This window comes from Lithobates pipiens, unplaced genomic scaffold, assembly GCF_037356315.1.
Source record: "Lithobates pipiens isolate NorthernLeopardFrog02 unplaced genomic scaffold, aLitPip1_a1.2 Scaffold_1, whole genome shotgun sequence".
Classification (NCBI taxonomy): Eukaryota; Metazoa; Chordata; class Amphibia; order Anura; family Ranidae; genus Lithobates; species Lithobates pipiens.
Window position 1 is genome coordinate 114175897 of NW_027507685.1, and position 17750 is coordinate 114193646.

Consider the following 17750-nt stretch of genomic DNA (forward strand, 5'->3'; position numbering starts at 1 on the left):
TATAGAGGAAACAGGACCTCTTTCCTCCTGCCGGTGACCCCTCTAGTGATATAAAAATCTATATAGAGGAATCAGGACCTCCTTCCTCCCGCTGATAATGCCTCTAGTGATATAAAGATCTCTATAGAGCAATCAGGACCTCCTTCCTCCCACTGGTGATCCCTCTAGTGATATAAACATCTATATAGAGAAATCAGGACCTCCTTCCTCCCGCTGGTGAACCCTCTAGTAATATAAAGATCTATATAGAGGAATCAGGACCACCTTCTTTATCAAGGAATCAGGACCTCCTTCCTCCTGATGGTGACCCCTCTAGTGATATAAAGATCTATATAGAGGAATCAGGACCTGCTCCATCCCACTGGTGACCCCTCTAGTGATATAAAGATCTATATAGAGGAATCAGGACCTCCTTCCTCCTCCTGCTTGTGATCTATAAATCTATAAATCTATATACTCCCTCTAATGATACACCCCAAAAGTCGATTTGCTTGCTCCATGACCTTTCAATGCTCAGCTCTATGAATAGAACTGAGTGTTTCTGACTTGGCAAAATTTTGAATACAGAAAACTCGGTACAGAAAAGTTAATTTAATTATTAAACCAATTTATCCAAAATTGTTCTGGCAATCCCTTAATAAAATGCACAAAAATAAAGTGACTGTACAGATTTGTGCAGACGCAGGAACTAAAATAAGCGAGTGTTTGGGACTTGGATATGGAAATATGAGGGGTAGAAGGCACTGCATTAAAGTTCTTTAAACTGTCACCAGTATTTTTATGGTCTGCTGCCTCCAGCAATGCATTTTCCAAACTTGTTTTTTCTATTAGCAGCTTGTGTATGTTATAGGTGGCCTTTGCGTAATACTCCCTTCAGGAATTCTAGTTTGCAGTCAGTGCGATCCCTTAGGCATAGGACCAACATGCTTAGAGTGAGCTGTCTCCCTTCATAAATCCCACAGAAAGTAAACTCTTCATTTTATCCCCTTAAGTGCTTGACATGAAGATATAAACTTTTCATCACCCCCCATCTATTGGAACCAAACCGCAATCTTACAGTTAAGTACAGTTGTTACATAGAGTAAAATAAACCAAGAAATAAAAATACCGTGAATAGAAATTTACCGTATATACTCGAGTATAGGCCGACCCGAATATAAGCCGAGGCCCCCAATTTACCCCCAAAAAAACTGGCAAACTTATTGACTCGTGTATAAGCCGAGGGTGAGACATGCCTGTCCATCCCTGTGTGTGTGTCCGTCCATCCCTGTGTGTCCGTCCATCCCTGTGTGTCCGTCCATCCCTGTGTGTCCGTCCATCCCTGTGTGTGTGTGTGTCCATCCATCCATCCATCCCTGTGTGTGTGTGTCTCCATCCATCCATCCATCCATCCCTGTGTGTGTGTGTCTCCATCCATCCATCCATCCATCCCTGTGTGTGTGTGTGTCTCCATCCATCCATCCATCCATCCATCCCTGTGTGTGTGTGTGTCTCCATCCATCCATCCATCCATCCCTGTGTGTGTGTGTGTCTCCATCCATCCATCCATCCGTGTGTGTGTGTCTCCATCCGTGTGTGTGTGTGTGTGTGTGTGTGTGTGTATGTGTGTGTGTGTGTGTGTGTGTGTGTGTGTGTGTGTGTGTGTGTGTCCAGCCTACCTGTGTCCCGAGCCTTTGTCCGAGCCTCCGTCCCGTGTCGTGCCTTGCCTTGCCTTCGTCCCGTCCCGTCCCGTGTCGTGCCGTGCCTTGCCTTGCCTCCGTCCCGTGCCCTCTTCGTCGGCGGCCATTGTAAAATTCAAAAGCCGCGCCTCCTCCTTCGCCTGTGATAGGCGGAACACTGAATTTCCCAGCAGCCTGTGTTCCGCCTATCACGGACGTCGTATCATCCTCGTCCGTAGTACGAGGATGAGCGGATGCCCGTGATAGGCGGAACACAGGCTGCTGGGAAATTCAGTGTTCCGCCTATCACAGGCGAAGGCGGAGCCGGAGGCGCGGCTTTTGAATCAGAATGGCCGCTGTCTGTCTGCTCGACACGCTGATCGAGCGGGCAGACAGCGATGACTCGAGTATAAGCCGAGGGGGGCACTTTCAGCCTCAAAAAAGAGGCTGAAAATCTCGGCTTATACTCGAGTATATACGGTACATAGAATCTGTCTTATTTTGGCCAACACAGCCAATAGCAATTTAGAAGTACATTATATTGCCAAAAGTATAAAGGCCCCTCCTCCAAATGATGGAGTTCAGGTGTCTCCAGTGAAGGGTCCTGATAATACTCCATCATACAAAGACATTGTAGACAATCGTGCTCTTCCAGCCTTGTGGTAACAGTTTGGTAAAGACCCTTTTCTGTTCCAGCATGAATGTGGTTGGTGTGGAGGAGCTCCAGTGTAGCCTCAACCCTACTGAACACCTTTGGGATGAACTGGAATGCTGATTGCCTGACAGTTTTTTTTAAATCTTTTGGTGCCCAATGTATAGCTCAATTTGTGAGCCAGGTCTTCTCATCCAAGATCAGTGCCTGATAAATGTTCCTTTGGCTGACTGGACACAAATTCCCTCAGACACAGTCCCAAAATGTTGGGGGAAGCCTTTCTAGAAGAGTAGAGTCAGCTCCATAAAGACATGGTGTGAACAGATTGATGTGGAGTAGGGATGAGCTTCGTGTTCGAGTCGAACATACGTTCGTCTCGAACATCGGCTGTTCGCCCGTTCGGCGAATTTCGAACATTATGGCCCGTCCGCGCCAAATTCGTGTGCCGCTCACGGCCCACAATGCACTGCGATGGTGCAGTGCATTGCTGGCTCATAATTGGCCAAGCATGCACTGTGACCCCGCATGCTTGGCCAATCACAGAGCCGGCAGCGAGGAGAGCCATGATTGGCCACAGACAGGATGCCTGTGGCCAATCATAGCTCAGGCTGTGTAGTACACGCCCCACACTATATAAGGCCGCCAGCGCGGCGGCCTTGTGTAGTGTGTTGGCGTCTGAAGCAGTTAGTGGGTGTTCTGTGTACCTTCAACACAGTATACACCGATCGTTATCGGCCGATTTTTCGATCTTGCTCTTCTGTAGTGGTTGTTGTCTGCTTGCCCTGACCGCAGTATACACCGCTATATTCACCTTGCCTATATAGCTAGCGATATATCTATCTTTTATAATAGAGCTTGCAGTCAGTGTTAATAGCTTGTGCGTGCTGTCTGCGTGCTCTGTACCCAGTACACACCGCTATATCCACCTACTTAGCTCTTTGAGCCATCTGCAGGAGTTATTGGAAGTTGTGTGTGCCTCCAGCACAGCACAGTATACATCTGTATTTACCCTTTATTGCTGGTGTTTTATAATAAAGGCATCTGCAGGAGTTAGTGGGTGTTGTGTGCCTCCAGCACAATATATACCTGTATCTACCCTTTATTGCTGTTCTCTAATAGAGCCATCTGCAGGGCTTAGTGGGTGTTGTGTGCCTCCAGTACAGTATACCCCTTTATCTACCCTTTATTGCTGGTGTTCTATAATAAAGGCATCTGCAGGAGTTGGTGGGTGTTGTGTGTCTCCAGCACAATATACACCTGTATCTACCCTTTATTCCTGTTCTCTGATAGAGCCATCTGAAGGGCTTAGTGGGTGTTGTGTGCCTCCAGCACAATATACACCTGTATCTACCCTTTATTGCTGTTCTCTAATAGAGCCATCTGCAGGGCTTAGTGGGTGTTGTGTGCCTCCAGTACAGTATACCCCTTTATCTACCCTTTATTGCTGGTGTTCTATAATAAAGGCATCTGCAGGAGTTAGTGGGTGTTGTGTGCCTCCAGCACAATATACACCTGTATCTACCCTTTATTGCTGTTCTCTAATAGAGCCATCTGCAGGGCTTAGTGGGTGTTGTGTGCCTCCAGTACAGTATACCCCTTTATCTACCCTTTATTGCTGGTGTTCTATAATAAAGGCATCTGCAGGAGTTAGTGGGTGTTGTGTGCCTCCAGCACAATATACACTACCCAATTGCTGTTTTACCAAACTTCCTTCAGGCCATTACCATGTCTGGAAGGCCAGCAAGGAGAGGCAGACAGGCACGAGCCGATAAAAGAGGGCAAGCAGGCTCTGTGTCTAGAGACAACAGTGCTGGTCGTGGATGCGGTGCATCGTCATCATCAGCACGTGGCCATGAGACACGCTTGTCCTTCTTTTCGGCAGCTGGACATGTTGAGCCGCAACATGCCAACGACTTGGTAGAGTGGATAACCAAGCCCTCTTCATCCTCCTCATCCTCTCTCACCCAGTCTCAGGGTACTAGCAAAGCAGCTGCCAACGCATCGTCTTCCCTCGTCTCAATGTTATCATTAGTGACTCCTTCCCTAAACCCACCACGTCCTCCTGAGGAGTCTCCTGAACTCTTTGAGCACAGTGTTGGGTACATGTTTCAGGAGGATGCCCAGCGTTTTGTAGGCTCTGATGATGATACTCAGCTAGAGGAAGGCAGTAGCGTGAATGCAGAGAGAGGGGATGCTCAAGAAGGACAGCAATCTGGCAGTCATGTTCCACAAGCTGCAGCATACTGCCAGGTTTGCTACAGCGATGAAGAGGGAGGGGATGATGAGGGCACTGATTCCACATGGGTGCCTGGTAGGAGAGAGGAGGAGGAGGAGAAGGAGGAGGCACATGTACAACGAGGCAGGATGTCCTCCGGGGGCCAGCTTAGGGGCAGCACACCGACTGAATCACACCGCAGAGCTCCGCCTGTGCAGGGCGCTGCCTCTGCGCGTTATTCTAAAAGTTCTTTGGTGTGGGCCTTTTTTGAGACGAGTGCATCAGATCGCACCACTGCTATTTGCAACATATAGTTTCATAGTTTCATAGTTAGTTAGGTTGAATAAAGACACCAGTCCATCAAGTTCAACCTGAGTGTCTACAATTGTCCCTATCCCTGTACATTGCACACTCACATAGGTCCCTACCCTTAAGGAGCCAACAATCCAAGGTCCCCATTCATATACTATGGCCAATTATTTATTTTTTTGACTGAAGCCAATTAACCTACCTGCATGTCTTTGGATTGTGGGAGGAAACCGGAGTACCCGGAGGAAACCCACGCAGGCACAGGGAGAACATGCAAACTCCAGGCAGGTAGTGTCGTGGTTGGGATTCGAACCAGCGACCCTTCTTACTGCTAGGTGAGAGTGCTAACCACTACACCACTGTGCTGCCCTATGTCTCAAGCGTATCTCGCATGGCCAAAACATCAGCCGCTTGGGCACCACATGCTTGACCAGACATATGTTGACCTGCCATGCAGCTCGTTGGCAAGCGTACCTCAAAGACCCACACCAAAGAACAAAGCGGACCTCTCCTTGCTCCTCATCAGCTGGCATCTCCAACCCCACTAGACCTTCAGTCCTCTCTGAAACCTGCTCTGAGAGGAATGAAGGTGTAGAATTAGGTGTGTCACAGCCAAGTGCTTCCGGGCACTCTGCTAGCAGTACACCCACGTCCGATTATAGCAGGCAAATGTCCCTGCCCCAGCTGCTGGACCGGCGAAAGAAGTTCACTCCTAGCCATCCACATGCCCAGCGGTTGAATGCTAGCTTGGCTAAATTGCTAGCACTTCAACTGCTGCCTTTTCAGTTGGTAGACTCGGCCCCCTTCCATGAGTTTGTACAATGTGCGGTTCCTCAGTGGCAGGTCCCCAAACGCCACTTTTTCTCACGGAAGGCGATTCCGGCTCTCTACCGGCATGTGGAAGGCAATGTCCTTGCCTCGCTGGACAGGGCAGTCAGCGGTAAGGTGCATATTACCGCTGACTCATGGTCCAGCAGGCATGGACAGGGACGTTACCTGTCTTTCACGGCCCATTGGGTCACTCTTCTGGCAGCTGGGAAGGATGCAGGACAAGGTGCAGTAGTGTTGGAGGTTGTTCCGCCACCACGCCTCCAAAATGCTACTATTGGTTGTGACACACCTCTCTCCTCCACCCCCTCCTCTTCTTCTTCCTCCATGGCCTCTTCCAGTGCTCTGTCCTCAGAACCAGTGGTGCTCCGTAGGCGTTCCAGGGGCTACGCATGTACGCAGGCAAAACGATGCCATGCCGTGCTTGCGCTGTTTTGTTTGGGGTCAGGAGCCACACTGGGGCGCATGTTTTGTCAGCTCTGCAGGGGCAGGCCGAGAGGTGGTTGACGCCATGCCAGCTTAAGCCAGGAATGGTGGTTTGCGACAATGGCACCAACCTCCTCTCCGCCCTCCGACAGGGACAACTGACCCATGTGCCCTGTGTAGCTCACGTCCTTAACCTGGTGGTGCAGCGGTTCTTGGGCAGGTACCCGGGCTTACAGGATGTCCTGAAGCAGGCCAGGAAAGTCTGTGTGCATTTCCGCCGATCATTTAATGCCTGTGCTCGGCTGGCTGAGCTCCAAAAGGAGTTGAACCTGCCCAAGAACCACCTTACATGTGACATGCCCACCAGGTGGAACTCAACGTTGGCCATGCTGCAGCGGCTGCACACGCAGCAGAAGGCCATCAATGAGTACCTGTGCGACTTCGGCACCAGGACAGGGTCAGGGGAGCTTGGTTTTTTCTCACCACGCCAGTGGGGCATGATCAGGGATGCATGCACTGTCCTGTCACCGTTTGAGGAGGCCCCAAGGATGGTGAGCAGTGACAGTGCATGCATCAGTGACACTGTACCTCTTGTCCACCTATTGGAGCATACGCTGCGTGGAATACTGGACAGGGCACTTGAGGCAGAACAGAGGCAGGAAGAGGAGTACTTCCTTGTCTCTCAAGGCCCCCTTTATCCAGACAGTGTTCCTGCTGTGCCACCCATCACACAAGAAGAGGATGAGGAGGAGGAAGAGGAGGAGGAGGATGATTGTGTCAGCATGGAGGTGGAGGCTGGCACTCAGCATCAGCAGCAGCAGCAGTCTTGTAGGGATGATTTACAGTCCCAAGAAACCCATGGACTTGTACGTGGCTGGGAGGAGGTAGCTGCGGATCATGTTGTCCTTAGTGACCCAGAGGACTCCGGACCGAATGCCTCAGCTAACCTACGCTGCATGGCCTCCCTGATCCTGCAAAGCCTGCGGAAGGATCCTCGTATTCTTCTGATCAAGGAGAGGGACCATTACTGGCTGGCCACTCTCCTTGATCCACGGTACAAGGGTAAGGTTGCCGACCTTATCTTGCCATCGCAGAGGGAGCAGAGGATGAGACATCTCCGGGAGGCCTTGCAGAAAGGTCTGTGCAACGTGTTCCCAGAGACTGGGAGGTTACAAACTCCTGGTCCTGGACAACGTGTTGCTGAGGCATCGGTCAGAAGGAGCAGTGGAGAAGGTGGCCGTCTGACTGATGCTTTCAGACAATTTTTTAGTCCGCAGCCCCAAGGTATGATCGGTTCCAGCAACCATCGCCAGCATCTGATTTACATGGTGCAGGAAAACCTAGGGGCAAGGTCAGACTTGGACACCTTTCCCACCGAAAATCCTCTGGCTTACTGGGTCTTGAGGATGGATCACTGGCCAGAGCTTGCACAGTATGCAATTGAGCTACTGGCCTGTCCTGCATCCAGCTTTCTTTCGGAACGCACCTTCAGTGCTGCTGCTGGCTTTGTTACCGATCACAGGGTGCACCTGTCCACCGAATCAGTTGATCGACTGACCTTCATCAAGATGAATCAGTCTTGGATAACCCACAGCTACCAAGCACCTGAAGCTGATGTAACCGAATAATTTTTTTTGAAATATCACATCCCTTCAAGACTGTCTATGCTGATGCTGAGTGACTGTCCTGTTATGTTGATTGTCTATCCTCTTCCTCCTCCGCTGATATGTTGGAAGAACATTTCTGGTTCTGGGTGATGCCATCAGCCCAATTTTTCTGCCCCTGTTTAACAGGGGCGTTTAATTACAATTTTTGATGCAATGATTTGCAGCAGGGCTAATTCCTGCAATAAAACTAGAGTATATGGGAGAGGTTGCAGTGTCGTGGCACCAGCACCAGTGCCTAAGGCCCAATTTTTCTGCCCCTGTTTAACAGGGACATGTAATTACAATTCTTGATATAATATTTCACAGGAGGGCCCGTTCCTGTGCCCACCCAGAGTAACTGTGAGGACTTATAGTGTTGTGGCACCAGCACCACAACCACCAAAGGTCAATTTTTCTACCACTGTTCAACAATGGCATGTAATTACAATTCTTGATATAATCGTTCACAGCAGGGCGCTCCAGCGCACACCAAGAGTCACTTTGAGGGCTTACAATGTTGTGGCAAAACCAACCCCTTGTTCTGCCATTTCTGCAGAGCATATAGGGCAGGCCCCTACTTTCAAACATCCCACTTACAAACATCTCCTACTTGCAAACGGAAGGAGACAACAGCAAGTGAGATGAAAAAAGATGGACGACAAAACAAATTATACAGGGGTGAAAACCCTTCCCTATGTTTTCCAAAAAGCTTAAAAATAGTTTTTTTGACTGGAACTACACTTTAAAAATGTACCAGTTGAAAATTACAAACAGATTCAACTTAACACAACACACCTACACAGTCCCTGTCTTGTTTGCACCACCTGTATACTGCTGTTCTGTGTATATAGGGCCTGGGGGCCACACGCATTTCCTTTTTTTAATATGTGTACGGGGTTCTCCTTAATATGCGTACAAGACCCAAAGGGGCTGGTAATGGGCAGGGAGGGCTACCCATGCCATTTTTCTCAATGATTTTTAACCATATTGCAGGAACCAGATATAACATTAAAACCGCAAGCAGTTTTAAATGATGTTATTTCCGTTTAATGTCATTTTGTGCAGGGACTGTTCTAAACACGGGAAACACGTGGCACTTCACAGGCATACTACAGACACCCCCAGGCACGATATTTAAAGGAATATTTCACTTTTTTTTCACTTTAATCATCATTAAAATCAGTGCTCCCGCCAAAACGGCCATTTTTAAAAACATTTTAGGCATTGACCCATGTCCCCTGGGGCAGGAGCCAGGTCCCCAAACCCTTTTTAGGACAGTATCTTGCATATTAGCCGTTAAAATTAGCACTTTTAATTTTGAACGTTCGAGTCCCATAGACTTCAATGGGGTTCTAAAGTTGGTACGAATTTGGGGTCCATTCGAAAGTTCTGGTGCGAACCGAACCGGGGGGTGTTCGGCTCATCCCTAATGTGGAGGAACTTAAGTGTCCTGTACAGAGCCCCAACCTCATCCCTTCTGAAAAGCATTGGGATGAATTGGAACTCCAATGATGAGCCAGGTCTTCTCATCCAACAACAGTACCTGACCTCAAACCTACTGAACAGCTTTGAGATGAATTGGAACTCTGATGGTGATTCAGGTCTTTTTATCAAACAGTACCTGACCTCAGCCCTACTGAACACTTTTGGGACGAACTGGAATTCTGATTGCCAGACAGTTTTTTTTTGGTGCCCTATGTGTGGCTCAATATGTGAGCCAGGTCTTCTCATCCAAGATCAGTACCTGATAAATGTTCCTTTGGCTGACTGGACACAAATTCCCTCAGATACAGTCCCAAAATGTTGTGGGAAGCCTTTCTAGAAGAGTAGATTTAGCTCCATAAAGACATAGTGTGAACAGTTTGATGTGGAGGAACTCAAGTGTCTTGTACAGAACCCTGACCTCATTCCTTCTGAACAGCATTGGGATGAATTGGAACTCCAATGGTGAGCCAGGTCTTCTCATCCATCAACAGTACCTGACCTCAACCCTACTAAACAGCTTTGGGATGAATTGGAACTCCGATGGTGAGCCAGGTCTTTTCATCCAACAACAGTAGCTGACCTCAACCCTACTGAACAGCTTTGGGATGAATTGGAATGCAGATGATGAGCCAGGTCTTTTCATCCAACAACAGTACCTTACCTCAACCCTACTGAACAGCTTTGAGATGATTTGGAACTCCGATGGTGAGCCAGGTCTTTTTATCAAACAACAGTACCTGACCTCAACCCTACTGAACACTTTTGGGTCGAACTGGAATGCTGATTGCCAGACAGTTTGTTTTCTTTTTTGGTGCCCAATGTGCGGCTCAACATGTGAGCCAGGTCTTCTTATCCAAGATCAGTGCCTGATAAATGTTCCTTTGGCTGACTGGACACAAATTCCCTCAGACACAGTCCAAAATGTTGTGGGAAGTCTTTCTAGAAGAGTAGAGTCAGCTCCAGAAAGTCATGGTGTGAACATTTTCATGTGGAGGAACTCAAGTGTCCAAAGCCCTGACCTCAACCCTGCTGAACAGCTTTGGGATGAGTTGGAACTCCGATGGTGAGCCAGGTCTTTTTATCCAACAACGGTACCTGACCTCAACCCTACTGAACAGCTTTGGGATGAATTGGAATGTAGATGATAAGTCGGGCCTTTTTTTGGGTGCCCAATGTGAGGCAAAACATGTAAGCCAGATCTTCTCATCAGGTGTTCACAAATGTTTGACCATATTGTGTACATTCTTGTTAAAAAGTATATGTTATTAGCATCTAAACCATTCACATGGGAATTAAACTGTTAGTTCTTTACATGGGTTCCCATTGCCTTGGTGGCCCAGACCTAGTCATAATTCCCATTTTGCACTTCCAGTAATATCTCCGCTCTGTTTCCTTTCTGTAGGTTATCTAGTTCAGCTTTCTAAAACACACCTTAATGGATGCTGTAGGACTGCTTTGATTTGCATTGCCTAGTAAACTAATTTGATTGCAACATGGTTCATATGTGTCAAGATTGTAATGACTGCTGAGCTCTCTAGAAAGGCAGAACATATTTGTGTTCACATTTCTGTTCTCCATCATTTCACAAGCTGTCACTTTCTTTCTCTGCATAACTTTCAAGTCTGACACCAATTGTCTTGCTACAGTACTGCTTATTAATATTTTTTTTAATGAAGGGCTGAAGCCATGTATTTTATGCAGAAGATAGAGTCTCTGTCTGAGGACATTGCCGGCAGATAAACTAGACCTCGACTTTTCCAAAAAATAATTCAGAAAGGGAACTGCTGACAGTGGTCATTTTGTACCCCTGTATACAATAACAAATATCTAACGAGGATACACAATACGGCCAAATGGATGTGTCCCTCCCCCCAAAAAATCCCGGCAATACTCCATCATACAAAGACATTTTCTAACTCACTATTAATAGCTTTGGTTTTGGAATGGGATGTCCAACAAACTCATATTAGTGTGGTGGAGGAACTGACCTCAACCCTACTGAACACCTTTATGATTAATTGGGACACCAGTTGGGAGTCAGGTCTTCTTACCCAACATGAGTACCCGAGGGGGACTGGTAATACTCCATCATAAAAAGACATTGTAGACAATTGTGCTCTTCCAACCTTGTGGTAAGTTTGGTGAAGACATTTATTCCACCATGACTGTCACCTGTGTGCAAAGAAAACTCCATAAAGACATGGTTTGACCAGTTTGGTGTGGAGGAACTCCAGCGTCAGAGCCCTGATCCCAACCCTACTTTTGAAAGGCCTTTGGTATAAGGTCTTCTCATCCAACATCAGTATTTGTCCTTAACCCTATGGAACACCCTTGGGATCAGGTCTTCTCATCCAACATCAGTACATACCTGTCAGGGCTGGGCCCAGCCCTTCCTTCTCAGAGCTGGCTGCTCAGCTGTCGCCTAATTGCCAGGTCCCATCTCTCCACAGTGAGTCACCTGTTGATGATATCCTGCTTGTCAGTCCTGCCTACTTAAGCCGTCCAGTCCAGATGATCTCTGCCTTCGCCTTGGTCACATCTCTAGAGACACTCTCCTGTATTCCTGTTAAAGACTTGCTTGGCTGACATTCCTTCTGGCTCCAGATCCTGCTTGCTGTTCTACTACACTGTTCTCTGGCTCCCTGACGTTTTGGCTTGTCTGACTATCCTTTCCGGTACCTGAACTCTGGCTTTGTTTTGACTCTGTTTACCTTTTTTATTATTATTAAACAAGTGTGATTTAACTGTACTTTTTTCTCAGTCTCATTCATGGTTTCTGATAGTACCCTTAACACTACAGAACACCTTTGGGATCAGGTCTTCTCATCCCAAAGCTGTTCAGTAGGTTTAAAGTCATGGAGGAACTCAAGTTTCTTACACAGAACCCTGACCTGAACTCTACTGAACACCTTTGGGATAAATTGGAACATCGATGGTTAGTCAGGTCTTTTTTTTGTGCACAATGTGAGGATCAACATGTGAGCTAGGTCTTCCCATTATACATCAGTACCTGACCTCGTAAATGGCCACAAATTCCTACAGACACCCTCCAAAATCTTGTGCAAAGTCTTTCTAGAAGAGTGGACGATGTCCAAAATTCCATATTATTGGCCATAAGGAGATGGTAGGCAACTCCATAAGGACATGGTGTGACCAGTTTGGTGTGGAGGAACTCCAGTGTCTTGTACAGAGCCCTGACCTCAACCCTACTGAACACCTATGGGATGAACTGGAACATGGATGGTGAGCCAGGTCTTTCCAGAAGAGTGAAGGCTCTTATATCCACAAAGGGAGGCAACTTTATATTAATGGCCATGATGGGGAGGGGGGCAAATCCATATTAATGGCCATGGTTTTTGAATGGAAGCCATTCTAGCTGAAGACAGGGGAGCAACTCTATACTAAAGTCTATGGTTTTTGGATTGGGATGACCTACAAGCTTGTATAAGTTTGATGGTCAAATGTTCACAGACCATATAATACTTCTTTGGTTTTTGAAGCTATCACAGGAGACAGTTGCACTTCTTTGTCCTGACAGCATTCTTAATTTCTTCATTGGAGGCTAGTGATGTCCATGAAGATGGAGGTGCAGGTTACCAAGTTTGGACTGTTGGGTGGCTTCGGTAGGGTAGTGAGCCTCGATCTCCCAATGACTTCTTTATTGACATGTGAAGCGAGGTCTACCATTGTGACTTTGCAGGATAAAAAACGTGTTTTGGGAGCTAAGTGACCCCCCTTCATCAAAGATTTTTTTTTTGCAATTAACAAACATGTTATACTTACCTGCTCTGTGTAATGGTTTTCTACTTGCCGAGTGCCCCAATAGGAAGCCTCTTGCTATGGGGGCACTCGAGCTGGTTGGCTCTCAAGCCAGGCTCTGTTTGTCCATTCACACATGGAGCGCGTCTCAGCCCTGCCCCTGCTCTCTCCTCATTGGCTCACTGTCTGTGATTGATAGCAGCACATTGTTGGATTGAGATGGGGTTTAGGTAAATATAAGGCGGGGCTGGAGGAGAGCTGCACCCAGAGGTTGTTTTACCCATAAACTGCATTAAGGAAAGAGCCTTCAGAACCACTTGAATTCATTTACATGCTCCTCATGTGGTGCTTCACGGGTATGTGTCACAGTTCAGCCACACCTTTGTTGGATCTTCCCTTCTCACCATATTTTTATCCCTTGGCCCAGCAATGCACAGTTCTTATATCCACATAAACAGCTCACATACTGTATGTTGGTGAATCTCAATTGTACCAATGCCTTCTGGTGCCGGGAACGCAATCACAATGCTTTACTTTGAATGCACTGTTGGGGATCCACCATGGGGTGTATGGCATTTCTCAGGGTGGGTCTCCTGATGGTGACAACAGTGGACCGTGTCTGTGTAATGTGTGCTGAAACTGCCACTTGTAGTCTCCATTGGAAGCCCATGCGACAGGGTGACAACACAGGAGGACAACTGAGAATCAAGGACAGAGCAGTGTCGCCAGGGGCGTCACTACAGGGGTTGCAATTGTGAGTCAGCCCCATGGTTCCGGGGGCTTATACGGCTCTTCAGTTCTACACCAGGATTGGAGATGGGGCGGGGCAGCATATAGAGGCACCTATGCCCTCCATCTCCCTCCTGAGCCAGGTTCTCCTCCTCTCCCTTCTCCAGTCAGCGACTGCAGGAGGAAAATGGAGGGCATTGGTTCCTGTATATGCCGCCCCCCCCCCCCGCCCTTCCTATCCTGTCCCTGTGTGCTCCCCTGGTCCATCCATCCCCTGCAACACTGCTATTGTCCCCCCCCCCCCACCAGATTCTGCAGAGGATGCTTTCAGGATAGAGAACAGGGGAAGGGTCTCATAAATATGTCCTATTTACTGGCTCATTCCTTTTCTGAATGGACACTGTGAGTGATCAGTACCAACTGCTCCTGTGTACATTCATAAATAAAGCATAGGAAACTGTGTTTCCTATGCTTCAGTTTGTGAATGAATGGGAAGCTCTGTACAGAGCTATTCCCGTCCATTAATTTTGTGCAGTTGAGGCTGCAGAGATGGATATTGAGGGCTGTGTCCTCAATCTCCTTCCCCTGTCTCAAAGGTGAAACATCAGAGGTCTGTTCAGAGCCCTGACATTTCACCAAAGACCACCAACAGGGCTCCTAAAATTTTTTTTGAAAAATAACAAAAAATAAAATGGTAAAAAATATTAATAATAAAAAAAAATGACTGACACCAATGGCGGAACTACCAGGGTTGCAAAGGTCACACTCGCAACTGGGCCTGGCGTCTGCCACCTTGGGGGGGGGCATAATAAAGGGCCCCGCAACTGGATTAAAGGGCCCTGGGATCAGGGGGAAGGGCCCTGGGCTTGTAGGGAAGGGCCCCGGGCTCAAATGTAAAGGACCCTGGCAGCGCTCAAGGTTTCTTGCATCCGGCCCTAACGGTTCTAGTTACGCCTCTGATTGTTGCCTATAACAGGAAGTGACCATCCATGGCAGGATCACCAGGAATTGTTTTAATGAAAGCTGCAGATTTCTGAATACTGAAAATGAGATTAACCACTTGCCGACCGGGCCATAACCGAAAGACGGCTACAGCGAGGTCATGTTTTTCTGGGTGGACGTCCATGGACGTCCTCCCAGAATCTTGCTCTCACGCGCCTCCTGGGGCACGCTCCTGCAAGTATCCGTGACCGCCGAGTCCGGAAGACCCGGCGCATCACGGGTAGCGGTAAACGGCCACTGGTAGCGGCCGTTTACCACGTGATAGCTCCTTCAAATGACAGAGCGATCACTTGTAAACAAACTGGCGTCATATCATGATGCCGGTTTCTCCCTCCCCTCTCTGTACCGATCAGTACAGTGAGAGGGGAGAGGGGGAGAGATGGCAGCAGCACTGTGGGCTAGATGTGTAGTGCCCACAGCGCTGCTCAGTGACAGTACTCTGCCCATACTGTGCAATACTCTGCAACACTGTGCAATACTCTGCCAATACTCTGCAATACTCTGCAACACTGCAATACTCTGAAATACTCTGCCAATACTCGCCAATACTGTGCCAATACTCGCAAATATTCTGCAATAAATTTTAACAGAAAGAAAGAATTTTATTTTTTTTTACCGAATTTTCAGTCTTTTTTGATTTATAGCGCAAAAAAAAACCCCAGCGGTAATTAACCACTTGCTTACTGGGCACTTAAACACCCTTCCTGCCCAGACCAATTTTCAGCTTTCAGTGCTCTCACATTTTGAATGACAATTACTCAGTCATACAACACTGTACCCAAATGAATTTTTTGTCCTTTTTTTCCCACAAATAGAGCTTTCTTTTGGTGGTATTTGATCACCTCTGGGGCTTCCGGACAAAAGCGCCTGCTCTACAGCCGTCATTCGGCTATAGGGCGGGTGGGAGGAGGTTAAATACCACCAAAAGAAAGCTCTATTTGTGTGAAAAAAGGACAAACATTTCATATGGGTACAGTGTGCATGACTGAGTAATTGTCATTCAAAGTGTGAGAGCACCGAAAGCTGAAAATTGGTCTGGTTAGGAAGGAGGTTTAAGTGCCCAGTTGTCAAGTGGTTAATCTGTTAAATATTATTTTTTTTATTTTTTTTTGTGATTGGAGGTCACACCTAGTTCAGTTTGAAAATATCTCCCAAATATTGATGACAACAGATAATATAATCTCTTTAGTGTGATTTATTTACATTTATATATTTAATGATGACTATAAATGTTTTTATATGCTGCGCTGCTGCTACATATGCACAAAAAAGGGCAAGTTTAGGGCCCATTCCCACTCCTCTATTTCTGTACGTTGCGTCATCGCCACGTTATGTCTCGTATTAACATGCTGTGGTAAGGCGGTGTAAAGGCAGGGTGGTGCTAGGCCAGCCCAGAGCTGTGTTGCCTTGTAGCATTGTGGTGGGGTTCAAAATAAATGGTACTGCAATGGGCTAATGCACATACCCCATTGCATCATATAAAGCACTGATGGCAAACCTTGGCACACCAGGTGTTTTGGAACTACATTTCACATGATGCTCAACTGCACCGCAGAGTGCATGTGTGCCAAGGTTCGCCATCACTGATATAAGGCCTCATTCATGCAGATGTACTTAACGAAGGGTCCAGTTTGCCCATATGGGGATGCACAGGTGTTCCATCTTAAGGGGACATGCACTCACCCCCACATGGCTGTCATATTATGAGCAGCAACTGTGCCTGAGCAACTGTGGCCTCCCAAATGACATGAATGGGACGGCCTACATGGGGATCCACGGAACACTTCTACACCCCAATGTGGGTCAACACAACCCTCACATAGGTGTATGCTTAAGTGTGAATGAGGCCTAAAGGGTGTGTGTTCAGCCCTCACTGTCTTGTATTATGTATTTGTAGGGTTACAATGTATCCAACATCCCTCTTTTATCTTTCCAGGCTGGTGCGGCCCCGATGCTGGTGAATGCGGACTGCCTGGACCCGGGCTCATCGGTGAGTGACAGCAATGACATAGACACTCCGTATAATGCGCAGTGATCCTCCAGGTCCCACAGTTTTGTGAGCTCTAAAGAGTGGTACTCCCCTCTGGGAAATTACTTTGTGTTCCTGTAGACTTTAGATCAGTTTCGGGACAGGGTCGGTCATCCAGCACCCAGGGCAAGGATCCAGAATTGTGCCTCCGCCCCACGCTGTTAATACCTGCTGTCGAATAGGTGTGCCATCCCACATGTGTTTTTTTTGCCCCCTTGCTTCCTTGCGCCCAGCTACCCCCTTAGAAGAAAAGATTTACAAAAACGTGAGGGGTGTATTCACTTTTGTCAGATACTGTAATTGTGGAAGTGGAAGGAAAATGATAAATGGTTTTAATTTTTTTTTTACAAATCAATATCTGAAAAGTGTGGGGGAGGGGAAATTGTATGGCGCCCCCAGAGTAGAACCGCCTTTCTCTACAAGTCTTTTTGGGGATGTCTCTACCAGCTTTGCACATCTAGAGAGGGACAATTCTGCCCATTCTTCTTTGTAAAATATCTCAAGCTCTGTCAGATTGGATGGAGAGCATCTGTGAACAGCAATTTTCAAGTCTTGCCACAGATTCTCAATGGGATTTAGGTCTGGACTGTGACTGGGCCATTCTAACACATGAATATGCTTTGATCTAAACCATTCCATTGTAGCTCTGGCTGTATGCTTCGGGTCCTTGTCCTGCTGGAAGGTCTCAAGTCTTTTGCAGACCTTAACAGAGTTTCTTCTAAGATTGTCCTGTATTTGGCCCCATCCATCTTCCCATCAACTCTGACCAGTTTCCCTGTCCCTGTTGAAGAAAAGCATCCCCACCACATGATGCCACCATGTTTAATGGTGTGTTCAGGGTGATGTGCGGTGTTAGTTTTTCCCTACACATAGCGTTTTGCTTTTAGGCCAAAAAGTTGCATTTTGGTCTCATCTGACCAGATCACCTTCTTCCACATGTTTTCTGTGTCCTCCACATGGCTTCTCACAAACTACAAACAGGACTTCTTATGGCTTTCCTTCACCAATGTCT

The 17750-nt window shown here is 47.3% G+C and overlaps 1 protein-coding gene across 1 annotated transcript in view; it reads left to right on the forward strand.

Moving 5' to 3' along the window:
• The window catches only part of DLG3 (discs large MAGUK scaffold protein 3), a 243744-nt gene that overhangs the window by 71869 nt on the left and 154125 nt on the right, over window positions 1-17750 (forward strand). Inside the window, 1 exon segment of the mRNA XM_077474345.1 lies at window positions 16646-16699. Coding sequence (XP_077330471.1) covers window positions 16646-16699 — 54 coding nt within the window.